This window comes from Myotis daubentonii, chromosome 4, assembly GCF_963259705.1.
Source record: "Myotis daubentonii chromosome 4, mMyoDau2.1, whole genome shotgun sequence".
Lineage (NCBI taxonomy): Eukaryota > Metazoa > Chordata > Mammalia > Chiroptera > Vespertilionidae > Myotis > Myotis daubentonii.
Window position 1 is genome coordinate 72,613,049 of NC_081843.1, and position 25,722 is coordinate 72,638,770.

General features: G+C 41.7%; 1 protein-coding gene across 3 annotated transcripts in view; it reads right to left on the reverse strand.

Moving 5' to 3' along the window:
- The window catches only part of RASGRF2 (Ras protein specific guanine nucleotide releasing factor 2), a 190,902-nt gene extending 176,195 nt beyond the window's left edge, over positions 1 to 14,707 (reverse strand). For 2 of the 3 annotated variants that reach the window (XM_059694194.1, XM_059694193.1), the window contains exon 1: positions 13,875 to 14,707. In XM_059694194.1, coding sequence (XP_059550177.1) covers positions 13,875 to 14,162 — 288 coding nt within the window. In that variant the 5' untranslated portion in view covers positions 14,163 to 14,707. The remainder of the gene's footprint in view (positions 1 to 13,874) is intronic. The other variant, XM_059694195.1, reaches the window with a different exon arrangement.
- Between the last annotated feature and the right edge of the window lie 11,015 nt (positions 14,708 to 25,722).

A 25,722-nucleotide genomic window follows, 5' to 3' on the forward strand; every position in this document is an offset into this window, starting at 1 on the left:
TAATTTCCATTGCAACTGCATAGAATTAGAAGGTTGCATACTAGTTAAGGCAGAGGTCTATTTGGGTTCATAGTTAGTGTCTGAGACACCTGGACAGATTCAAGATCTCAAACTTTAGTTCTTGACACTTAATTGTGTATAAACAAACAAGCTCTATATTTCACTTAAAAATTAATTTAGCTACATTTGGCTTCTGAATAAATCCCTTTCCAAATGTGCAAGAAATTACATAGTGCCTTCGCTATTCTTTCACAAAACTGGAATACAGTTGTAGGTACTCTGACTGGTATCTTCTTGGGTTCAATAGTGCCAGAACAACCGGTCACATCTATATATATCTCATGGAGTCAAAAAATATACACTACCTGTATCCATTCACTGACTTCGGTTTTTTCCTTAGCTTTATGAAGATATAATTGACAAATAACATTGTGTAAGTTTAATGAAGAACGTGATGATTTTATACACTATATGTTGTGCAGTGGTTACTCTGATAAGATTTAGTTAACAAAGCCATCACTTCACATCAGTGTGTGTGTGTGTGTGTGTGTGTGTGTGTGTGTGTGTGTGTGTAAGAGACAGAGAGAGAGAATATTTAAGATCTACTCTGTTAGCAAATTTCAATGATGCAATTTGTATTATTAACTATAGTCACCACACTGTACCTTAGATCCCCAGAAACATTGCTTTTATTTTAAAAAGCCTGCTTTTAAGAATGTTCTATTAACATGGCAGTTTCCATCAAAAGGGAGAAAAATGAGTAAACTGTGGATTTATTGACTTTTCAGTATACATTTTAAACATTCTCTGTAAAAAAAATTAAACTTTTAAAGCACAAAATCAATTTAGCTACATTTTGCTTCTGAATAAATCCCCTATTAATCTCACTTTAATATATTTAATATTTATTACAGTCAGAAGGACCTATACAACAGAAAGGATTTAAATAACAAAGAAAAACCCATTCACTAATCTATTCTTTTAATATTTTCCTGCAGTAAGTAAAAGTAATCTTCCAACCATTTCTTCAGGAATTTGTCAGCCACTAAATAGTCTCCATAAAAAATTTTAAACTTGGACTCATAAAGATGCTTGCAAACTGGACAGAAAAGCTAGCTGGTTCTCAAAATGGAACATAAAAATGAACAGAATACACATCTGTGGTAACCAACCTTTCAGCTGATTTGCTGTTTAAACCACCCTCATTTAAGTGAAAAAAAATGTAACTGTTAAGTATTTAAAATAATATTTTTGTAGGATTTTGGTTTACAAAACACTTTTCACTTAGGTTATTAATTTAATAATCCCACTTTATTTATGTCATGGGAATTATTGTGCCCATTGATGAGAAAATGACTAAGCTTGACAATCCACAGTCAATGGATTTGATGGATCCAGAACTTGAACTCTAGAATTTTGCCTCAATATACTGGGTATTTTGTGCCATTCAATCAGATGGAATGCCATTGCATCTTTAGCACTGGAAGACTAGTGCATGGCAGGTGAGTGTGAAGGAGGATAGTCTCAGCTCAAGCTGGCATGCTGAGAGTGAACTTTTATAATAGTGTTCACAGCAGGAAATTACAGCCAAGGCACTATAATCACAGGATGCTACTGTTCAACCCTTTCACTCCACAGTTCCAGAGACAACAGGTGAAAATTGCCAACAAAACAAATACAAAAAGATACTTTGGCTCAGAAGAGAAAGACTATGTACATAAAAATGCTTTCATCAGTTCAATTCCAGAATCTATAATAATAAAAGCATAATATGCAAATCAACTGAACGGCCGAACAGCAGAACAACCATCCAGACTACCATGCTATGACACCCACTGGTGCCAGGCCAGCCAAGGCAGGTGCACTGTGATTGGTTAGGGGCCTGGCCATCGCCCCATGATCACCCCGCAGAGGGAGGCCCAGGCCACTGGCCAGCGGGGTGATCAATCGGGTGACTCCACAATCACCCCAGGCCACAGATCTGTGGGCTGCAGTGGTGGGAGGGGCCTACCTCTTTGGGGCGATCAATCTCAGGGCTCCCGGACTGTGAGAGGGTGCAGGCTGGGCTGAAGGAACTCCCCCCACCGACCCCGAGTGCACTAATTTCGTGCACCGGGCCTCTAGTTGATTAATATAACCACACACTAACACCTGCAAGAAAGCAAAAGTAAATTCTCCCTGAAGAAAAAAACATCATGTAGAGCATCAAATTATCTCTTTGATTTTTCATACACATTGTCCAGCATTCAAACAAAATTACAAGCTATGCAGGCAATTATTAGCTTACGCTGAACCCTTGTCAAAACTGGCCCATAGAAACCTTACAGCTCTCCAGCCAGATATTCCCATTTTAGAATGAATCAACTCAGACTCATGAAGTAATAAAGTAGGAAGGGCCAAACCTTGCTTGTCAAATGGAAAAAATATATCCTAGAACATTGCTGGTTTGTGTTTAGCAGCATCTCAGCCTTACATTAAAAAAGAAAAGAAAAAAAAACCAAACAGCAGTCATCCCTCTACAGGGAACTTTATCTGCTCAGCTACCTGAAGCCAAGCCAGCGACTCAATGGGGCTCTCAATTCACAGAGATTCCCTAAATGTCTGGGCCTGGATCACTGAGAGTCTGGCTAAACTGAAACCCACTCGTACCTGCTGGGGTCCTGTGGGTATTCAGCTTCAGAGTCAGCTATGCAGAAGCAAAAGCCGATGTAGTTGATCCAGTCAGGGGGCAAAACTGAGACTTCAGGGCTGCTGCCAATGGTATAGCTGTTCGGTCTACCACCTGGAAAACTACAGACTGGCAGTTTAAAAAGACTCTTCTTGGGAAACATGAACCTGGGGACAAACCGTGCCTGCTGACTGGACTGTCTGGAACGTTCATGTAGATGCCCACGGGAACCCATTGGAACGAAGCTGCTGATGGAGCCTGACTCTGTGTCTAATGCAGAGGCTACCATGCAGGGCAGACTTGTGATCTTGACAAAAGTTGACCTGTTTGTCTCACAGTAGGAGAGACCAAGTCACAAGGGGTCAACCCCTTCCTGATCCTGGAAGATTGGCTGCATAAGACGTTGGAACCCTTTCAGGGTCATCAGTGCTGCCTCACCACTGTTGATACTTCTTCAGGTTACTGGTTACCTATTTCCAGCCACACCACTGTGGCCATTGTTGTGAACTCAACAATGGACTGACTGTCTAACTGTCTCTCCCTTATTCCCTTCTGGTCCATACACGTTAGTAAGCCAGTTTGAGCACTAAATGCAGCTATTCTGAGAAAGGGGTCATCCTTTCTTGGCCACTTCCTGGGTAATGATCAGGACAAAGTGGGTTATAGGGCATTATATAGATACATTTTGAAATTGAGGATTCTGTCCTTACCACTGCTGGGCATTTTTCTCTCTCTTAACACTCCCAGGTCAGCCTGGTGGGCACACCCTCCAGGGGGCAGCATAACTGAAAGGGGGTGTCAGGGATTCAAGTTTAATTCTGGTTAAGTTTTAGGACAGTGCCCATGACCCTCTTGCACCTGACATTTCTAGATGAAAGGTACAGGTTCAAGCAGGGGGGTGATGGGGTGGGGGGGGGGGGAGTGTAAGTCTTTTGGTGCAAATTACATGTATGCGCCAAAATTCTAGAGGAAGAGCAATACCCAGTGCTGGGGAAGGAACACCTCAGACCATGGAAGTGTGAGGGAGGAAAGAACATGATGACCTTTTGTCTTTTAGAACTGACCTGGAGCCTTCCTCAAAAGGGAAAACGTGACAAACCAAAACAGCAGCAGGTGCACTCTCTTGCTTACTGCTTTGTCTTCTGTGATCCATGCGATTGCTTTAACCACAGAGCAGCAGGGGAGCACCCCAGCTCTGACACCTTCCACGAAGAGCACCTATGGATGTTGTTCCCACCCCCATCCATTTCATGAGTAGATGGATGCCAGAAAGAAAAAGGTAGACAGCTTATACTACATTAAATTTTAAAACCTTTAAGGGAGTAGAAAGGCAAGCCAGAGTATGAGAAAATATTTGCAATACATATAACTGACAAAAGACTCATGTCTTCATATACATTCGGATGAACAATATGAAATTCTGATATTCAGCCATTTTTGACATATAAAAATGGTAATTCATACAATTTAACTTAATATTAAAAACTTCTACAGATTGCCCAGTCAGTGTGCTTAGTGGTTGAGCTTCAACCCATGCACCAGGAGGTCCCTGATTCTAACTCTCTGTCGGTCAGGGCACAAGCCCAGGTTGCAGGCTTGATTCCCAGCGGGGGCCAAGGGAGCATCTGGGAGGCAGCCAATAGATGTTGATGTCTCTCTCTCATCAATCTTTCCGTCTCTCTCTCTCTCAAAAATCAATAAAAACATATTTTTTAAAAACTAAAAGAAAAAATTCTACTGATCAATAAGACAAGACAGCTCGATAAAAAACGGGTAAAAGGTTGAACAAGCAGTTTGAAACAGAGAACAGTCAAATGGTCAGTAAGTACTTGAAAGGGTGCTCAACCTCATTATCAGATGAATGAAAATGAAAACCAAAAGGAGATACAACTACACACCCATTAGAATGCTTAAAACTAAAGTGATTGATACCAAGTGTTGGCAAGGATGTACAGCAACTGAAATTCTGCTGGGAACACAAATTGATATAACCATTTTGAAAGAGTGTTTAGCTATAATTATTGAAGCTGAATATATGCATGTTTTATGAACCAACAATTTCATTCTTGGGTATATACTCAATGTAAATGCAAACATCTATGTTCACAAAGGACTTGTACCACAATTTCCATAGCCATATTGTTTGTTAATAGCCTCAAATTGGAAACAATCCAAATGTCCATCAAGCAGTAGATAAAGAATGGATATGGAAATTGTTGTGTACTCACCCAGGAAAATACCACAAAGGAATGTAATGAATGCAACACCCAACACATGGATGAATCTCAAAAATATGATGCTGAGGGAAAGAAGCCTAACACAAAAGAGTATTTACTGCATGAGTCCACGCTAAAGTTAAAAAGAGACCAAAGCAATCATTAATGTTAGAAGTAAAGATAGTGGCTACCCATGATTAGGAGTAGTGAAGAGGAACAGATATGAGATTAGTTCCTGGAGGGCTGTTCACATCAAATTGTTTGATCAGGGTGCTGCTTATAAAAATATTTTTACTGCCCGGCCGGTATGGCTCAGTAGTTGAGCATCAATCTATGAAACCAGGAGGTCACGGTTCAATTCCCAGTCAGGGCACATGCCAGGTTGCAGGCTCAGTCCCCAGGAGAGGGCTTGCAGAAGGCAACTGATTAATGATTCTCTCTCATCATTGATATTTCTATTTCTTTCTCCCTCTCCTTTCTTCTCAGAAATCAATAAAAATAAATTTTTTAAAAATACATAAATATTTTTGCTTTGTGAAAATTCATCAAGTGGCACACTTATGACTTGTGCACTTTTCTGTATGTATGCCATACTTTGAAAAAGAGCTTTATATTTAATTTATTGTTAACAGAACAATGTTCAAATAACATTTGAATATTAAAATATAAAAAGTAAAAAATATGACCATGAACCCAAAGCAATACAGGAGGCCAATGAGGCCCAGAAGATCGATCATAATTGTATTATTGGAAAGATCTTATATTGACAAGGGTGTAAAACTGCTACTGAAGAAAGAGAATTTGGCTTAAAATGAATAAATATTAGTTTGGTAAAAATAATACTAACTAGCATGTTATAGACATGTCAATAATAATGTCTATCACACCCTGACTCTTTCCATAAAAATACCTTATCCACGGCCCCTGCTGTTTGACAGCCAATCCTTGGACTAGTCAGAGGCCAGTGGTTTTGTCTAGGCCCAAAATGTGAACTGAGCCAATCAGATTCTTCCACAAGAATACAAGCCTGAATATTCTGAGTAAAGAAGAGATGCTGCAGTGAGACTTAAAACAGAAAAAAGCAGAGAGAAAGAGGCTACAATACATTGATTTGGTACAGTGAGGGGCACAGCAGCCTGAAGTTGGGGGAAGCAAGAGCTGTGAGAAAACAGTGAGGAACCAAAGGCATAAATATGCTGAAAAACAGGTCAGCCAGTACCAACAGCCAAAGAATAGCTAGGTCACAATAAACGGTGAGCGAGACGCACCCTTATATTGCTTAACAGAATTCCCACTGTCTCCCCACCACACACAGAGTTGACCACAATTCAAGACTTGAGTTAGTGTATCTCCCTTGTAATGAAAAGGGCCTAAAACAAATAACCATATGACAGAAACCAACTAACCCTAGAAAAGTTTAGCAACAGTAGAAAAAACAAACTAGGCACTTGATTAAGGAAACCTTAGTAATTGCCTTGAAATAACATTGACTAACTGTTGGGTCTTGGAATTGATTTTGAAAAATGGATGAAACATTGGTTATGGATGACGTCCTAAATGTTGCAAAACTATGTAAAATCCTGCCACTATTAATGGCATCAGAGGTAGAAGCGCTCTTCTTGATTCTAAACAAGACCATTCCAGCTGGCCCGCTGAGAGAGTTTGGTAAATGGACCTCAAAAAGGAAGAGAAGAGTCCTTAGCAGGAGAATCGCCAATAATTTCCCTGTGAGTTAGGACAAATTGTGAAAATACCTTTATACCATAATCACGGTTAAACAATTGATTTCAAATTTCTTTGCTTTAGGATTTAATATTCCAGACCTTATTTAAAAGTGAATTCCACCACCTTTATGTATTCACTACTGACTTAAGTTTTTTTCCTTTATAATAATATCAAAAAACAAAAGAATACAACCATCCTAATAACACACATTAAAACAGAAACACATTACAAACTCTTTCCACTATCATTCTTTTCAGAGCCACATCTAGTACAATCTTCAGTGCCACACAGGGGCTATGCCAAAAAGGAAAAACTTCTTTATTTATGAGTGAAATAATATGATGTCCGGCACTTGCTTTAAAATAGTCTAAGAGAAAAACAAAACAAAAATGTGTGTAGGGAAACAGAAATAAAAAGAAAGCAGACAGTTAATTGTTGAAGCTGGGTGATGGGTATATTGGCATTCCCTGAATTGTTCTATTTAGTGCGTATTAAATCAAAAGTTTTCTTTAAAGAGAAAAGGAGGAAAATACTTCCTGAGTGCCTCTAGTAATGAAAACAAAAAGAAGTCAAAGAAGAATTATATAGAAAGGGGTAATAAAAACACCAGCTGACAAATGTGCTGACTCTTCATGCGCCAGGCCCAATGGTAAGAGGTTGATGTGGATTATTGCCTATGAGTCTTGCATCAACCTGATGAGGTAGGTACTATCATGATCCCCTTCTTATAGGCAGGGGTCCAGGCTTAGAAAGAGAAATTGCTCAATATCATGAATAGCTGTATCAACACTGAAAGTCCCACAGTTAAACTCCTGAGCTAAACCATACACAATACCGCCATCTGAACTGGACATTGATATTCTTAAAGTTAAAGGAAAGAAAATTCATATTGGATATTAGCGGTCTCCTATTCCCATGTGTCACTGACATTATCTAGTCGTGACTTCTCTTGTAATGAGTTATGGTGTTGCACAATGAGCCTTAGCCAGCTCCCCATTCCCACAGAGCTCACCCAGGAATCCTCCTCCTTTCTAATCGGCCATCTATGTGACAGCACTAAACTCACTGTTTAAGTTAGTCACATAAATGGCATGGGCTCATAAATACAGTTCAGGAAATGAATCAGGCAATGTCTAAATTAAATCAGACAATGACAAAATAAAACATTTCAGGAACCTGAAAAGAATGCAAAGTACCAGTAACCAGAGTCCTCAGATCCCTGCTGTTCCAGCATCATAAGTCTCAGCAATGTCACCTTGGTAAGTATGGAAGAGGTAATAAAAGAAACTGACCTACATTTCAAAACAATAAAGCACTATAGGATCAATCAATTTTATTTTTAGTCATAGCTTTTATTACTGCTATTTTATTTGCGTCTTCTCAATCTTATGAGAATTCTAACTTTCATAAATTTCTACTCTGATGCTGTAAGTTATGCTTATATGCACCTCCCCAACTTTCTCATTTCTTCCTTTACAGTTTGCAAAGAACTATTATTAAACTAAACACAGATCAATGTACACTTTTTTTTTTTTTTTTGCCATCTCACTAAAAGTATATTTGGGGTATTTTGCATTCACTGTGAGGAGGTTTAGGAAAAATAATTTGAGTTCTTATTTTTCATTGAATCATGTTTTTCAAGTGCCAATAAAAAGGAAAACTGTGAGAACATGTGCTTTCTGCATCTTCATTCCACCTACTAACACCATGTTTTTTCAAATAAAAAAAGAAAAAGAAAAACCTGCTACTATTTTTTTTCTAAACATATACATAATCATATTTGAATTTCTTGAGCAAAAATGCTAAAATATGCTCTTTGGTGGAGCCAAAATAATGTATTTATAATTTCTCAATCAGCTAATATTTAGAAATTACACCAATTGAAATGTAATGAATTTTTGGAATAATAGTCAATTTTTTGAATAATGACCAAATGTTATAAAATAACCAAACATTTACCACAGTGCTATATTGATACCTAATAAATATAATTTCTAGTTTTAAGTACTAAGATTTTATTATATGCAGTCTTAAATTAAGGTAAACTAATTTCAGAGAGGAATTTATACTGTGATTAATTTAATGTAGTCATTATACATCCTTACTCCTGAAAACTAAAGCTACCCAAATTGTAAAGAGATTGGATTTACAGCTCACATCTTGAAATTTTAAATCTGTTTTCTCCAACACATATAACTGCAAAACAAATGTTTAATATTTAATGATAAAAGATAGCACACTCAATAAACACACACATATCCCTGTCATATAGAAAAAAATGAACAGGCATAAAAACACAAAGCTACTTTAAAATTTTAAAATTAGGATTTAAGACCTGAGTAAATCCATACTGTTTACCCATCTGGCTTATTTCATTACAAAATAAGACTAAAGTTTTGTATTCCACAAAATTAAACTTATATTGACTATAGAAGGCAACTTTGTTGGAAAATACGTAAACAATCAAATTTAAAATATAATCTGCCTTAAACACACTGCAATATCAACAATTGTTTTAATAAACTATTAGCATTGACTCACTAAACCAGAAACATTTGGTTATCACATTTACTCTAAGACATATCATTACCCAATGAAAGGAATATATCTCTATAGGATATATAAGGAATATATCTTAATTCTTGAAAAAGGAAAAACATTATGTCATCACACTACAAATAGTTTCCACCATTAAATAGTGCATTTAGTTCCCACTTATTGAAACCCACTTGAAACATACTTGTCACAATAAAAATGCATTTTTATGTAAATCTGTCACATCAGAGATGGATTTTTCTATGTTAAATTCTTAATGATAAGTACAATAATATAAATAGTAATGTTTACTGTAGCCAAAATTAACATAACTAAATTTTGCTCATCCACTTTACTTAAGTTTAAATGGAAGAATGATTTTTCTTCTCTTGACTTTAAATGGAAGAACGATTACAAAGTTCCAGTAAAAAATTATTTTTTTCCCTAACTTATATTTTAAAACTTTTTATAAGATTTAACAAATATTTTATCCCATATTTTCTTTATTTATGTTCAATAAGCATGGTTGAAAAGAAAATATTGAGTTGGCTATTATGCATCCATTAAAGAACATGAACTAGAATGAAATCCCACTATCCACACTCCCCACCCTCTGCAAATGTTTCAGTATTTACATGAAACTCTGCCTAATTTGATAAAATGATTAAAATCCTCTGCCTATGGTCAAGGCAGGAAGGCTAAAACGACTGGCTAGTCATAAGGTGACAGGGAAATCATATAACATTTAGTCCCTCTAAAATTAAATCAACATGTTTAATTCAGAACGAATCTGACATGCATCTACTACTTTAACTCCAGAACTAAAGAGACATTTTCCCCAAAAAAATAACTGAAATCAAGCTGAAGAGAACACTTAACATTACCCAAAAAATAAGAATATAGATGGCTTTGTTTCTATATGTCTCTCCTGCTAGCAGGCAAGACAGACACAGCCACTTAAACAGACTGACTGAGATGTGCACTGTCACCCAGAGGGCAAATGCTTTGCCAGATCCCAACTGAGCTAAATGAATGCTCTGTAAACTTGTTTGCTTAAGCATAAGTCCCATTTTTCTTTGAAAATGTAATGGTCTGCAATTGTGTTTCTCAAGAACTGCAACTGCCCTTTAAGTAGTTTTCAAAAGGAAAATAAGAATGAACAAAAAAGTGATTCACCTACTACAACTACAACTCCCATCCCACCCAGATTTGAAATTTCTTGAAGCTCAGTGGATTTCAATTGGCTCCTTAGTAAGGCAGTCTTCAAGATTATTCAGTCTTCAGACCTGGAGTAGATTTTTATTATCTCCCAATAACCCTTTGAACCTCAGTGTTAGCATAGGTAAAAACAAAAAAACAAGAAACACTACTAATCTCTAAGAGTTGAAGTAAACTTCAAGCTAGATGAGATAATGGAGGATAACACCACGCCTGGCACACAGAACAGACTTACTAAATGCAAATTCCCTTCTTTCTTAAATACCTTCATCTGGAATGAAAGGTATGTTCTTTGTTTTCCATAAATGGAGCTGTCTTAGAAAGAAGTACCAACAACACACAAAGAACACCACTTAAACTCCTGTTGATCATATCACCATAACTACCGCTAAGAAGTAGCCACTATGGAAGGTTGATAAGAGACCTTGCAACCTCCCAACAACCTACCAAAGTGAAATATTGGGACACTATGGAAAAAATGGAGCACTGTAAATATTCCTTCAACCAGGCACATTTTGAAAGTGAAAAACACCTTCCTTTTTTCTTCTTGCCTGGAAACAGTTTAAGATGACGTGGTTAAAAAAAATTGTTTTTCTTTTGTCAATCAACTTACTTTGAAGTATTATTTGGGTGAATCAAATCAATGAGTGTTTTCTTTTTATAGGTCACTTAAAAACACAGTTAATTAGAATTTTAAAATTATTTGAAGGAGTAGAATTTTAAACTGGCAAGAATGATTATAGGCATTTCATAGCAAAAATTATATCAACTATAGTAACTGTCAATGACATTACCCATATGTCACTCTCCAATGTGAATGATTAGAATGTCTCTGATTCAGGCAATAATGTTACTATAGGTTTGCACATCTGCTAACCTAACTGGTTTATCAGAATGTGCACTTCAATCACCTGCTTGTCCTTAGCTTCTCAGATGTGGTATTTATTACAGAAACTGGTAATATTTAAAGCTTGTGAAATTATCTTTCACATCCTCTACACAGCAAAAAACTCACCCTGTCTATTATAACCTGAGAAACAGATGTCATTATTAGAAAGCAACTTGGAAATCATCTTAGCCAAACCTTTAATTTTACATATTAAGAAAAAGATTTCATTAACAGAAGAAAATAATAGGAAAAAAAAAACGTTAAGAGATTTGCCTCAAGAAGTCACATAGACACCTGGTATAGGAAACTCACTTTGCCTCCCTAAGTAACATTTCAAGCCCTAACCTTCAACTTTGTTTATGGGGCTGATGCAGACACTTATGTGGGAAGCTCCAGAAGCATGCTGGGAAAAGCAGACCTTGAGAGGACCCCTGCCCAGTGCCTCACATCCACCCTCCAACTCCCCAGTTTCACAAGGTCCAGCAGTCTAGGTGTGTGAGATGAGGTGAGTGCATTAGCAACACAAATTAACTGAAAGGGGACCAACTGTATAAAATGTAGCGTTAAGGTAGGAAGTTTTTCTTGTTTCTTATCATCACAGTTTCATCTTAATTCTTCAAACACACCCAGACAGGCAGTGGTGGAGAAGAGCATCAACCCATCTGCTAACCTCATCCAAGCCACAGAAGCATGCCTAAGAGAAGACAAAGTTCGACAGACTTCCCAATCCAACTCCTAATCCATTTGGAAGGCTTGTTCTCTTCATCTCAGTTTTTCTACGAACACCAGAGGTTCTCATTTCCAACCTCTTGGAGATGTATGAAATGATGGAGAAGTACTCATAACATGTTTGATAAACAGAGAAAATTGTTTCATAAGATGACCTGTGTAGGACTGCCATTAGAAAGTGGCATAAAAGTCAAACTTTCTGGAGGTTACATTTCTTTAGCAAAGTGTGGTGTAAAGAAACCCGTCTTGAATATGAGTGTTCAGATATGCCCCAGGTAGAGAAATGTTGGTTTTCAAAGAATATTAACTAACAGGCAGCCATACCCAACCCCAGCTCAAATAAATAAATGTGCTATCTGCCGATATTAGCATAAATACAAAGAGAAAACATAATTTGGAATTAAGTCAATTATATATATTCAGAGTAATTTAAAGTCTCTTTTACTTTAGACATAACAACACTTGAAAAAAAAAACTTTTATTTGGGGCTTGTGGGGCCTTGAAACACATAACTTTAAATAAAATCTCACCAATAGAAAAAAAAATAGATCCTGGAGAAAAAAAATCTGTTTCCTCAAAACTCTTCTCCTCACGATTTAAATTCTGGAATGAATGACTTGAAATTTAAGCTTATATTTCTAGTATCCATATCTACAAAATTGGACATCAGCTTTTCAAATGACCCTCAACTTGCCCTTAAAACCAAAAGACATATTTTTTAATTTTCAGGTTTGTAAGTGTTATAACAAGTTTAATTACTTAAGTCTGTTCATAGTTTATAGTGAAACCAAAGTGGGGAAAAAAAATCAAACTTCTGGTCCATCTAGTTTGAACTCATCTTAATTGTACACATTATTTTGAGCACCAAGGGGGTAGGTAGGCATTTTTATCCGTTATCCCATCGCCAGCCCCTCCCACAGTCACCCCAGGCGGTTTTCAGTAGAAGCTGTTTAATCTGACTCGCATAGAAAATTCAGCTGCGAAATGCTTTTATGCAACAGCAAAGACAATCAGCCTCATTTTCTCCAAGGTGGAGATCTAGAAGCGAAGTGAGAACATTTGAGAGCATAAAATTAGTCTGCTTTAACTTTAATAGCCAAATGGTGATTGAAAAAAAAAAAGGACAAATTTCGCATTTTCAGGAATGGGGTGTGGGAGTTACTAAATCTAGAGGGGCTTTTTCCTCCCTGAGTAGTACGTAGCAAAACTAACAAAATCATGGTCCAGAATAAAAAGGTAACAGTTTTCAAAGCACTCATTTAAAAGTACAGTGAAGAGGTCTTTTTTAGATACCCACATGTTTAAACATAGCAGGAATGTGGTGCCAATATGAATGCTGCGGGAATTAAATACACATTTACCTTCATAATTAGACCCAGTAGGTCAAATGTTAGCGAGGTAAACTGGCAATAAACCACAAAGACAGACTGAAAATAGACAACAGAAAGTGCCTGTCTGTCCTGGGAGCCCCGCTTGTTCTCTGCACAGCCAGCGGTCAAACATCTGCAGGCAAAGAGAAGGCTCGCACCAGCCGGGTAAGGGAGACACCTAACTTTCCCAAATAAGTTAGTTCCGTCTTGCAGATCTAAATCCAACAGGTGTCAACACCTTTACCACACTAAATCCTCCCGAAAGCCGTGGGTGGTTAGTAACTAAGCTGAAAAGTCCCGACCGCTGTCAGGGTCACGGCGAGTCCCTATTCCCACTGATGACACAGAGGTGGGGAGAGGGAGGGATGGAGACGGGGGCGCGTGCAGATTCCGGGCCGCTAACGCAGCAGGGGAAGCTCGGGCATGGACCCAGGGTTCGGTGGAGCTCTGGGCCTCCGGGCTTAGAAGGGTTTGGGAGTGCCGCGGCCGGAGGCAGGAAAGCTGGGACGGAGGGCGCGTGGTACCTGCTTGTCCAGCGCATCCCGGGCGCCGCCTGGTCCGGCACCGGCCCTGGGCGGCGCGGGCGCCCGCTCGCAGCTGCAGCCCTCCAGGAGGTACATGCCCGCCGGGCGGCCGCTCTGCTCGCCCTCGAAGTAGAAGAGCACATTCTGGTAGAGGGCGAACCACTTCTCGTGCCAGCGGCTCGCTTCGGCTGCCTTCTTGCTCAGGAAGCCGCGCTTGGTGCCCTCCTTGCGGGCCAGGAAGGCCAGGTACAGGGCGTGCCCCTCGTTGTAGCGCACGCTTTTCTGCATGGTGAGGGCACGGGGGGGAGAGGAGGGGGCTCACCCCTGCCTCGCAACCATCTCCCGGCCGGCTCCCCCCAGGGCTCGCTCGCTGGAGTCCAGGTTGGCAAAGGGCGCCCCCTTTCCAGACGCTGCGCACAGGGCACCCCGGCCGGCCTCCGGGGCGCGGCGCCGCGCGGGTCCGAGGGGCGCTGGGCTGCGTCCAGGCACGTTCTCCGCCGCTACCGCCGCCCTCCTGGCCGGGCGAAGTCCCGGGAGCCTCCGACGTTCCCCGGGAGAGTGGCCCCGTGGGGGCGCCCGGGCCACCCGCTGCTTTGCCCAAAGTTGCGGGAGCCGCAGACCCCGCCGCGGGCTGGGGCGGCGAGACGCGCGGCAGATCTGGAGGACTGTCCTCGGGCAACTCGCTCCGGGAGACAGAAGGTAAAACGTCACGTGGGAGATCAGCTGTAATCGGCTTGGAGACCGATTTAAAGGGCAAAGGCGCGCGGCGGCGGTGACAGCAGCGTGCAGCCCGCTCACCGGGCGGGCGCCGGGGCCGCTGTCTCTGCTCCTGCGCCAATGGGGCGCAATGGGGCGGATTGCGGGGAGGTGGAGGCGCCTGGCGACGGCGCACACCCGTTCCCACGCGCGCTGGCACACACAGACATATATACTCACATACACACAAATGCACACTAAAACATGCGCAGTCACAACACTAATGCTCACATTGGCACAATTATACACACATCGCTCACACAAACAATACACAGACACACACACTCATACACACAAATACAATCACAAAGATATACACAATACTTACACAGAAAAGTATGCACGCACATATACACACACCCACAATGTGCACTCCTACACACAAAAATACAAACCCATATACAAATACACCCACAGGCACACACTGATATGCTCATCCAAAAGCACATTTACACTCACAACCATACTGGCATACACACACACCCAACCTCACACATGCGCGCAACAGACACATGCACACATTAAACTCCACATACTCATACACAACACAAACTACACACAAATACACACCCATACACAATGCATTTTTACTCACACAGTCATAAACACACACACAGACACACACTCAAATACGCAAGCAAATACACAAACACAATAACACACATACACATGAGCATGCAAACACATTCGCTCAAAAATGTGCACACATACTCAAGAGCTCACAAATATATGCATACATATTCATGGGAATTCATACTTTCCCAAACCCACTCACACAGAAAACATACTCATCTGCTACATCCATGCACTCACACTTATCCACGAATGTGTTTCCATGGCAGGGGGTGGAGTCACAAAGTGGCTTTGCATAATGGCAACCTTGACTTTTCCCTGCATAGTTGCACTATTATACTTAAAACAAGAATGGAGTGCAACCCCTCTGTTCCCAGGAAGGTATCAGATGCTGTTGGCTCTAGAGGGGAGGAGAAATAATTTTCTTTTTACCCTTCTCTGTTCTTCTGGCTGGTCTAAAAATTAATTAGACATGAGACAGATTAACAGGAGAAAATAACCAAATTTATTACATATTTACATATGGGGGTTCCATACAAATGTGAGACTCAGGAAAATCTGTCAGTTAAGGTTTATATGCTATTCTGAGCTATGGAGAAGGGGTGAGGGTTGTGGTTTGGAGCTTCAGAGGTGGGGAAAACAATTCACAGGGAGATGAAGAGTTATGTTTAGTAAACAAAGTGTGTTGGGCCATTTTGAAACTATGGGACACAGAAAAGACTTTGATCCAATGGGCCTAGCTACACTAGTTCATATTAAACTATAATTATCTATGACCGGGATTTCTCAGGATTAAGATAAAGGAAGCTAATATTTCAGCATGGAGTTTTTAACCATAAAAAAATACCCAAACAAGGGAGACTGGCTGCCCCTGGAAGAATCTATCCCAGAAGCCATGTTGTCCTACGTTTGCTCACGCTCGACACCCTTACTAGGACTGGAATTCATTTGATTAACAAATCTTGCAGATACATCCAGGAAACCAAGACCCTCTACTATAAAATGTAAGTGAAAGGGAAATAATGTGCCCAGCAGCTGTGGTAGGAAGCTTCTGAAAGCCCCAGGGAGCACCAGTACTTGATTCTGCTATATACATTTTTTTTATTCCCCTTAGTCACTTATAAAAATGGTTGGCTATGAAGTGTTTATTGTGAAAAAAAATAATAAAATCCTTTTTTGGGCCATGAGTCTGTGACAATACACATGTCTTGTACCACTAGTTGTATGTTCACAAATTGGTAGCCCAGGGGTTCTGCCTGTTTTGTAAGTGCTGTGTTTACAGAATATTTTAACTCTGCCTCACTGAGCAGTTGAGTGTTTTTCCCATTTTACCTAAAAAAATAAAAATAAAACCTAATAGGCCTTCTATTAAAAAACAATATAATAGGGAAATTGCCATTTGAAAGTAGCATGAGAACAGTGATTTATTTCTCTTTACATATTTTAAATGCGTAAGAGACAGTGCTGTGCTAATTTGGGTTTCACCCAGCTGGGTTGTCCTTTAGAGGAGATACAAGAGTAGAGACAATAAGTATATGTGGACGATTCTCAATGCAGAGGAGATGGCAAGTGCCTCAGGAGACCTTTTATTTCTTTCTCTGTGGTCACATTCCAGCTCTGAGAACCATAAGCGAGTTGACACCTGCTTAGTTGATGAGCTCCAGTTTTGAGAGGAAACCATTAAGGGTGTGAATTCATACAAAAACAATTTTGCAGTGAGTATTCAAACCTTCTAATCACTTGTTTTTTCAGATGTGAAGCATTCTTTTCCCCAATAAGCAATATCTGTGGTGTTGAAGCTAATCTCAGTGCTGATTCATCCTGTCTACTCAAATATCCTTTTGATTTGAACCACAAGAATTATGCTTCTCAACTTCTTATCTGTCATCACTTCCTACCATGTAAGTTGTTATGGCTGTGATATGACCCCTCACAGTGACAGAAGGTAACTCGTTTCCTTTGTAATTTGGCCGGTAATCACTGTGGGGTTTAATTCTGGAAAATTCACTGCAAGAACTGTTTATTAATCACCTGTTACGTCCTCAACACAGTATTTAGGTGATGGACGATATAGAGAAAAGACTGCTCCTGGTGTGCTCGGTCTGTCAGGAATAGGATTTCATGTTTCGGCACTGCTTCTCACCAGACCAGGTGCTTCTCCAAGGCAAGGCTGTCTCCCTAACCCCTGCAGCACCCAATAGGAGAATTTATATGCAGCAGGCACCCAAATGATGCACAGCTATTTTCTAAGTTAATACTCAGTGATTGGATTGTTGAAGAGAGCATACAAATTTGTAAATATTAGATCATTCCACACACGATTGTAACAGATGAAAATAATGAGAAATCCTGAACCATCTCCAGAAGCTGTATCAGTGAATGTCTGATGGGCATTTGTGGGCCTTCAGCCTCCTTCATTCATATAGAAACTGCGTCCCTGGAATTGTGCCACCTTGAAACACAAAGGGCCAGGAGGTTATGTAAATGAGGATGCTTTTTCCCCAGCTGATCAAACAGGTTGGTAAAAGGGACTCTGTTCCAAAGGGGTGGGAACAAGCTCTTCTGTAGAGCCATTGTTTTCCCCTCTTGTATTTCATGGACTCTTTCCCAAGAGGGTCAGTTTAAGTTGATTTTTTAGGGCAACAAAGCATTTCTCACTGATAACAGCGAAAATCCTCTTTGTCTTATTCTAGACAAGTTAAGAGAAAAAATGTTAGCAATTAACTGCCATATCTGGAAACCCTAATTACTACTTGTAGAGGGAGACAGTATCCAGATAATTTAACAAAAAAAACAAAAAAAAAAAAAAAAAAGAAGGGAGGAAGGGAGGAGGAGAGGAAAGGAAGGAAGGAGGTGCTGGAGGGAGGAGACGAGAGAGGGAGGGGAAATTTTATCTGAATTGTCCAAAGCTATTAGGGGTGGGAGGAGCTGATTCCACAAGTGTAGAGCCTAATCCAGAGTTCTTCAAACCACACCTGAGAAGCTGGTCTTGGAGAGGGCCCTGAGGCAAAATACTATTCAGAGGTTAGGAGGAGAAGAAGGCTGGCAGGAGAAAGTGAAGAAGCAGCAGGGAGACAGGGGAGAGTTTGGAGAGTGTGGTGTCCCAGAAGCTTAGTAAAGCAAGTGTTCCAAGAAAGAGGGAGTGACTTTGTGAAGGTCACACAACAGAATATATGCTCTTGAATCGGTATCTTGTCACTGTCATGGCCTGCCCAAACTGTCATACACTGAGGCTATCTGGCTGCCCAGGCAAGGGATCCCTTTATCCTGCTGTAGAGCACCAAAGACCCCGATCAAATTTCCCTGGAGCTCGTGTCTTCATGCTGGATTCAGCTTCTCCTGGTGCCGTGGGTGCAGATGCAGATGGGGGGGTGGGGGGAGGGGGGGACAGACAAGCTGCATGCTCTTGCGTAGACTGAGCTGTAAAAGTTCCGAAATCTTAGAAGTAAAAGTGGAAAAGGAGTCAGGGAGACTTTGGGAGCGATTTGAAAACTATACCAATTTTATTTCTCCCAGAAGTTGGGAGACGTGGATTCCCCTTTGGGGCAGAAACTGGGCCTTCTTGAGAACTCCTGGAGCAGGCTCTTCAGTGCAGACACGTCAAGCAAATGCCCTCTCATCAGCCTGGGAGAAAACTGGGAAGGGACCTGAGTGCAGGCATTTGGCGTCAGGAGCTCAGTATTCTTTTGTCATGCATGTTACTGTGTGCATGGCTACTCTGGGAAGAGCTGTCTCTTTACTTGGATGTGAATGAGAACCAAACGGCCTCTGGACAATCAGCAATCATCCTGTCACCAGAGGAGAGCCAGCCGTAGGGTGAAGTTGATGCTGCAGAAAACAGAACGGAAAGACATGTTTCAAAAAGGGTGGATGAGTCGGGAGGGGCCGATGATATGCTGCACCTTTGGGTGAAGGCAGCACTGAAGTCTGCATTCTCAGTTGCGGTTTCTGTCATGTGCAGTGTAATGAGGTTGGAGTGACACATGAGGAAAAATATTAGTACAGCGAGAGCTAAGCAAAAATCAAGTTACAGTGTAGGGCAGCCTCGGAGAAAACTGCATGATTCCTGTGCATGAGAAAAAGATGCACCATCAGTAGCCCAGGCCTTTATGGTGCCTCTCTGTTTTCTACTTCATGTTGCCGTGTTTTTGTGTGCTTGTTCAGTCCATTTCTCAGTGTAAATCCCCCCAGGACAAGACCTCAGCTGCACTCATCCTTGACACCCCGGACTCAGCACAACTGTTCTCAGGGCCTCAGGGATGTTTGGCTCAGCAGTGGAAGGGGCACCTGGACATAGAGAGCTCAGACCTGCAGGTGTGGATGGCCGTGGGGACCAGCCCTGGGCTTCTCCAAGCATGTGTCCTACCCTTTCTATTCCATGGAATTCGGAGCAGCTCACACCCCAGATTAGGCTCAGGGGAGACCACCTTCCCTCTTTTCTGCTCTTCAGACTAATAACACACCTGTGAGGACCACATTTACAGAAATAGAAATCAGGGCATTTGGGCTAAGAAACTGAAGTTTCCTAGTAGGAAAAACAGGGCAGAATGCTTGACATAGGGACAGTCCTGGTCACATAGAGGGTTATACTCACCGTTCAATCGCTACTCTAAACGCAGTTGGACCCCTTCTGAGGGAGGAACTCCGAGAAGGAAGCACGCACTCCTGCCCCAAATCCCAGGCCTGGACCCCGGCTCAGATTTGCCACGTGGTAGGACTTGCCCTGACAGTGCCAATCTCTGCGGTGCAGCACCCTGGCTCTCAGGAAGGCGTCTCTGATGTTTTGTTGGGCTTTTCATACCGCAAGCCCAGCCTAGCCTACAACATGAGAGGCCTCCTGCCTCAGAAGCGAAAATCTACTGTGCAAACCTCTGCATCCCACAAAGGAGGTCTCCTCTCCGTGGGCTGAGAAATTACCAGAAAAGAATCAGGCTTCAGTGGAAAAGTAGGGACCCCAGATTGTAATATAAGGCCCTGGGACTGGGGGGGCACACACACTTGATTTCACATAGAGAAAACCGATTCTGGTGTTTGAGGAGGGAATAGAAATAAAGAGAAGGGACTGGTGAGGAGCAGAGGGAGCCCTCAGCACACTGGAAGTGGGGCTCCCAAGTCGGTCAAGGCCATCACTGCCCACCCTCTTTGACCACTACAGTTCCCTTCCTCCATTCTTTTGAACCAAACACACTGGAGGTTCCCACTGTGCAAATAATACTGCTCCAATGAATCACTTACTCCTGCTGGCGCTTTCCTGCTGACTCAGTTTTTATCTGAAAGAGCCCAGGAGCCTGTCGTAAGTAATTATAGTGAAAACAGCAAACACATAGCACTTACTGTGCCAGATGTTGGACCATGCTGTGCCATAAATTAACCCATTTTATCCTTACAACCTGTGCTTTCTCACTATCTTACAATGAAGAAACTAAGGCACAGAGAGGTTGAGTAACTTGCCCAAGGTCACACAACTTGCAAGTCATAAAGAATTTGAACCCAGAAAGACTGGTTCTAGAGTCCATGCTTTTAAGCATTAAATGGGACTTGTCCACATTTCATATATATATATATATATATATATATATATATATATATATATATATATATATATATATATATATATATATATATGTTATTGATTTTTCACAGAGAGGAAGGAAGAGGGATGGAGAGCTAGAAACATCGATGAGAGAGTAACTGATCAGTTACCTCCTGCACACCCCACTCTGGGGATGTGCCCCCAACCAAGGTACATGCCCCTGACCGGAATCAAACCTGGGACCCCTGAGTCCTCAGGCCGATGCTCTATCCACTGAGCCAAACCGGTTACGGCTTGTCCACATTTCTAAAAGAGTCATTATATCTCCTGTTCCCATGGTGGTCAAATAAGGCTTATCTAGACTTGTTCTAATACTTCCTTCTCTTCAGGAATAAACGAACCCATCCTAGGTTCTTTAAGCAGAATAAGTATTTATTAAAGGGGCTCAAAGAAGTTTGGTGAGAGAATCAGGCTTTGAAATTTGGGACATGGGGACAATAGCAGGGGACCTCCCGGGACTGCTTGGAAGCGGAGTGCCATGTCTGGCGCTGGCATCACAGGCATCATCTACAGCGCCACTCTGCCCCTGGAAGCTCAGAGTCTCTTCACTCATCACTCTCACCAGCTGCTTCCTCATGATTTCCCCTCAAACTGAAGTCATAGGCTGGTCCATCTAATTGGCAAAGCCTAGGTCACAAGCCAATACAGCAGGGGAAGTGGGCAGCTGAGGTCTAATTTCCACTTGGGGAAGGTGGAACTCGTAACCTGGGCTCTCCTGCATGGGGAAGGCTCTGAAAAATGTGCTGCACACAGAATGTTCGTATCAGCAATCTTCACGATCGCCCCACGCTGGACACAACCCAGGTGCCCATCCACATCAGAACAGCTACATCCACTGAGATATAGTGATGCAGTGGGATAACACACAGCAATGAAATGAATGAGATACACTGCAGGAAAGAGTCTAGATAAATCTCCCAAACATTATGTTGAGAAAAATAGCCCAACACTAAAGAGTGTGTGGTATATGGTTCCATTTATACAAAATGAAAGTGCAGGCTAAACTAATGTATGGTGATGGAAATCAGAACAGGGGTAACCTCTGGAGATTACTCACTGGGAGGGAGTAGGAGAGAGCCTTCTAGGGTGGTGACATTTTCTAAATCATGATGTATTTGCTGGTTACATAGTTGTTTTCCTTTATAAAAATTTAAAGTTCTATCTGCTTATGAAGTGCACACTTTTCTCATATGTGTGTTATATTTCAATTTAAAATTTTACTTATAAATAGATGCTGGGCATCTACATAATGACAAATATCACCAACTGTCCTGTTGCTGTCCTAAGTGATTAAGCAAGAGGATCATTTTGCATGCATCCATCTCATGCTCAGAACTTTCGGAGCCTCCTGACACTCAGAGCTAGCACACCTGAGGAGGCAGCACTATTGTATAGGAACGCTGGGGGTGGCGTGATGCTGTTAGGCATAACGTCCAGCCCCTCAATCTGTCCTGCAGGAGTCATTCCAGCCCAGCCTCACCCCTATGTCCTGGTCTGTACTTGCCTGTCCTTACCCTGGAGTTGGCCCTGCTTTCCCTGGGAGGGTTCCTCCCGGGAACTGTGGGGAACCTAGTCTTCCTGCGTGGCCCACTAAGTCCTACCTCCACCCTGAGGCCTTCTACCTTGAACCAGAGGCCCCCTACAATTGAATTCTACTACAATTAGGGTTAGTAAAATCTACTCACCAACCAATTTTGTATTCCAAGCAACCTTTTTTGAGGTACAACTTAACTTTTTTTGTGTCAGTAACTTTTGTGTTTTTAATATTTCATCTTACTAATCAGATTGTAGACTCTTTGAAGAGTGGTCATAACTGATTGATCTATGCTCTATTTTTTCTGCAAGGGGGTGTACAGGGCCTCGCCTGGGCAGGGAGTGTTTGGTAATATAGAAACATGGATTTCGGCAAAAAGCTCATGCTCAAGGCTCAAAGTTCAAAGTTCAAATCCCAACTCTGCCATTTGCTGTCTGTGATTCAAGGGAGATAGGCAACTTCTCAGGATCATAGAGCTTCCTTGAACGGGCAATGATAATATGCTTAGCCCAGGAGACTAAGTGCACCATGCATGTTAGGCATAGTTAATAATATCTTTTTGTTCTTGTTTTTAATTCTATAGCACTCTGAAAAGTTCCCTAGGAATCACAGTCTCAGAACACGAAGAAGAGGAGCCTGACCTCAGACCTGGGAAAGAAGGAGATTTGCTGGGTAAAGTTCAAGGGAGAGGAAAGGTGGGCGGAAGGAACCTGTTCACACCTCTCCCGTGGGCACCAGGCCCTGCATCGCGCATTATTATCAATCTGACCCTGCCTAGCACCTCTCAGAACTTATACAGAAATTCAATTGACCAAATACTATTAGCATTTTTAGGGTTTGGCTAACTTTAAGTTTTGATTTTTACCAAGCCTAGCTGTGGCCCATCCACAGCAGCATGAAAATTAAACAGCTCTTCCAGCAGAGGAGAAATGTCACCACTGAAACCGTTTTTTCCAATGATCGATGGACATAATCCTATTGTCAGCAGAGGCCAGAGCACAAGTAATTTGAACTGAGGAAGACAAGCCTGGGTGAGACTCCTCAGTAAATATCTGGGGAGCAAAACGCAAGATAGAGAAGCTCCCCGATAAATGTCACCTGAGCAAGGAAGGCAAAGCACCACAGAGCCTCCCAAAGCTCCAGAGACAGCAAACCCGAGGCAGCACTGTTTTCTGTAAATGCGGGGGTGGAATGATAGTGTTAGGCATAAAATCCATCTCCAGCTCTAAAGTCAAACACATCATGGTTCAAATCCTGGCTATGCCACTTATCAAAGTAAGGCTTTGGGCAACTCTATGAGCTGGCATCTCAGAATCCACTGCAAATATGTCCATGGATATCCTAATCTGCAAGTAGGGATGATGATAATGATGATGATGATGATGATAATGACACTGACATCATAGGTTTGTTGCAAGAATTAATGTATATAAATCTTGAGCACAGTGCTGGGGACATAGTATGTATTCATTAGTTAGCTATTATTATTTTATTCACATAGTAATTCTACCCTATTATTCTAAGACCACAATTGCTGGTCTTAGCCAAAATGCCAAGAAATCAGCAGAAGCTAATAACCTCCTTCCCTTGATCAATCTTTAGCCATTGCTACCCTCATCTATATATATAAAAGCCAAGCGACTGAACAACTGGAAAAACCGGTAGCTATGACTCGCACTGCAGCCGACCAACCAGCCTGATCGGGGGTGGGGCTGCCCGGCCAACCTCCTGCAGCCCCTCCCCCTCTCTGGCCTGGCCCTGATCACCCCGATCAGGGTGGGCCAGCCACACCCCACCCGTGCACGAATTCATGCACCAGGCCTCTAGTTCTTTTATAATAGATAATAAAGCATTTCCTGTTTGATAGCATCACTAGATTGGCAATGCTGGGGACAAGCTCAATTTCCTGGGAGGACCATCTGGCATTGCCCAGCTATACTTTAGACCCAGGAACATTGCCTAGAAGTTGGCACAGGAGTATGTTTCATTTTCTCCTGTGGAATTCAATACTCATATTTCATTCAAATAATAGTTCTGCTCTGCTTTAGTGCTGGAATCCAATGTGAAAATTGGGATTGGAACGCACATTCATTTTATAAAATCGTGGTCTCTATGTCTAAGGCTTGACCCAGTTCATAAATTCCGTGATGCTTCTATTAACAAGGCAATGTGAACCAGAGAGATTAAAAAGGAACCCATAGGCCCAGGCTGGCAGAGGAATAACTTCAGAAGCCTCGAGCCTGAGAGCTGTTACACTGTGTAGCATATGCATTTTCATTTGCTTTTGTTGGCATGCATTGTGTGAAGTTAACTGTCAATGAGTTTATTTATATGACTCTTTGGGTGTATAACTGCTGATATCTACTGCTGTGATCATTATTTATGACAGAATTATTCCTGTTGGTAAGTGTAGCAAATTTTCACTCAAAGTATATCTACGTGTGTGCTATTTTATATATAAATATAAAAATATCGAAATCTGCTGATTTCTTGGCATTTTGGCTAAGACCAGTTGTCCCCAGTTTTCAAGCAGAGATAAGACAAATTGTTAACATTTATTAAGTCCTCACTGTGCACCAGGCACTGTTCTAAGCAATTCCACACAAGAACCCTGGGAGGAAGCCAGTGTTATTGTCATCCTCATTTGTCAGCGGATAAAACTGAGGCACAGCTAAGGAACAGTAAGAGCTAAGAGTGAACCCCGGTTGTCTGGGAGGAGCCCACAGGTAGTCACTGCATCATACCTGCCTTGCAAGGTGAAGGGACCGGAGACAACAAGCCCTAACAGAGCCTCCCTAGATCCACTCTCATCCTCTGCTACTCGAGCCAATGATCCCCTTTTTGTTGAGCAAGTTGTTATCCTCAGGTCAGATCTCAGGGTCATAGAAGGTCAAAACTGTGAGGAGTATGAGGAGCATGTGCTCCATCATCTCAGGAAAATGAGAAAACTGAGGTCTCGTGACTTACACAAACGAGCCATGGGCTTCTAACATCTTCACGGCCTCCTGCCCCACTGCTTCCTCTCACAAAGCTCTGACATCTATACTGAGACATGCCCTGACCCTCCTGCTCCCAAGGCCTCCCTGTTCCCCGTCTGTCTGAATTCTGTCATCTACCCAGTTTCTTCTCTCTGTGAAGCTTGTGCAGATCCCTGCAGCCCACAGCACTCTCCCCTCTGGATCACCCTAGCACTGTCTCTATCAACCAGCTGCATTCAGAGGCTGTCTACTGGGGTCTTTAGTGTTGGTATTTAACTCTAGTCTCTATTTCTCTCATGTACCGGATCCTTGATGCCCATTTTGACTAAGTTTCTTGAAGGGTGGGGTTTTCTCTTTGTTTTTCCTTTGCTCTGGCTCTGGGTCCAGTGATGCTCAGACCTTCCAGCCTCATTC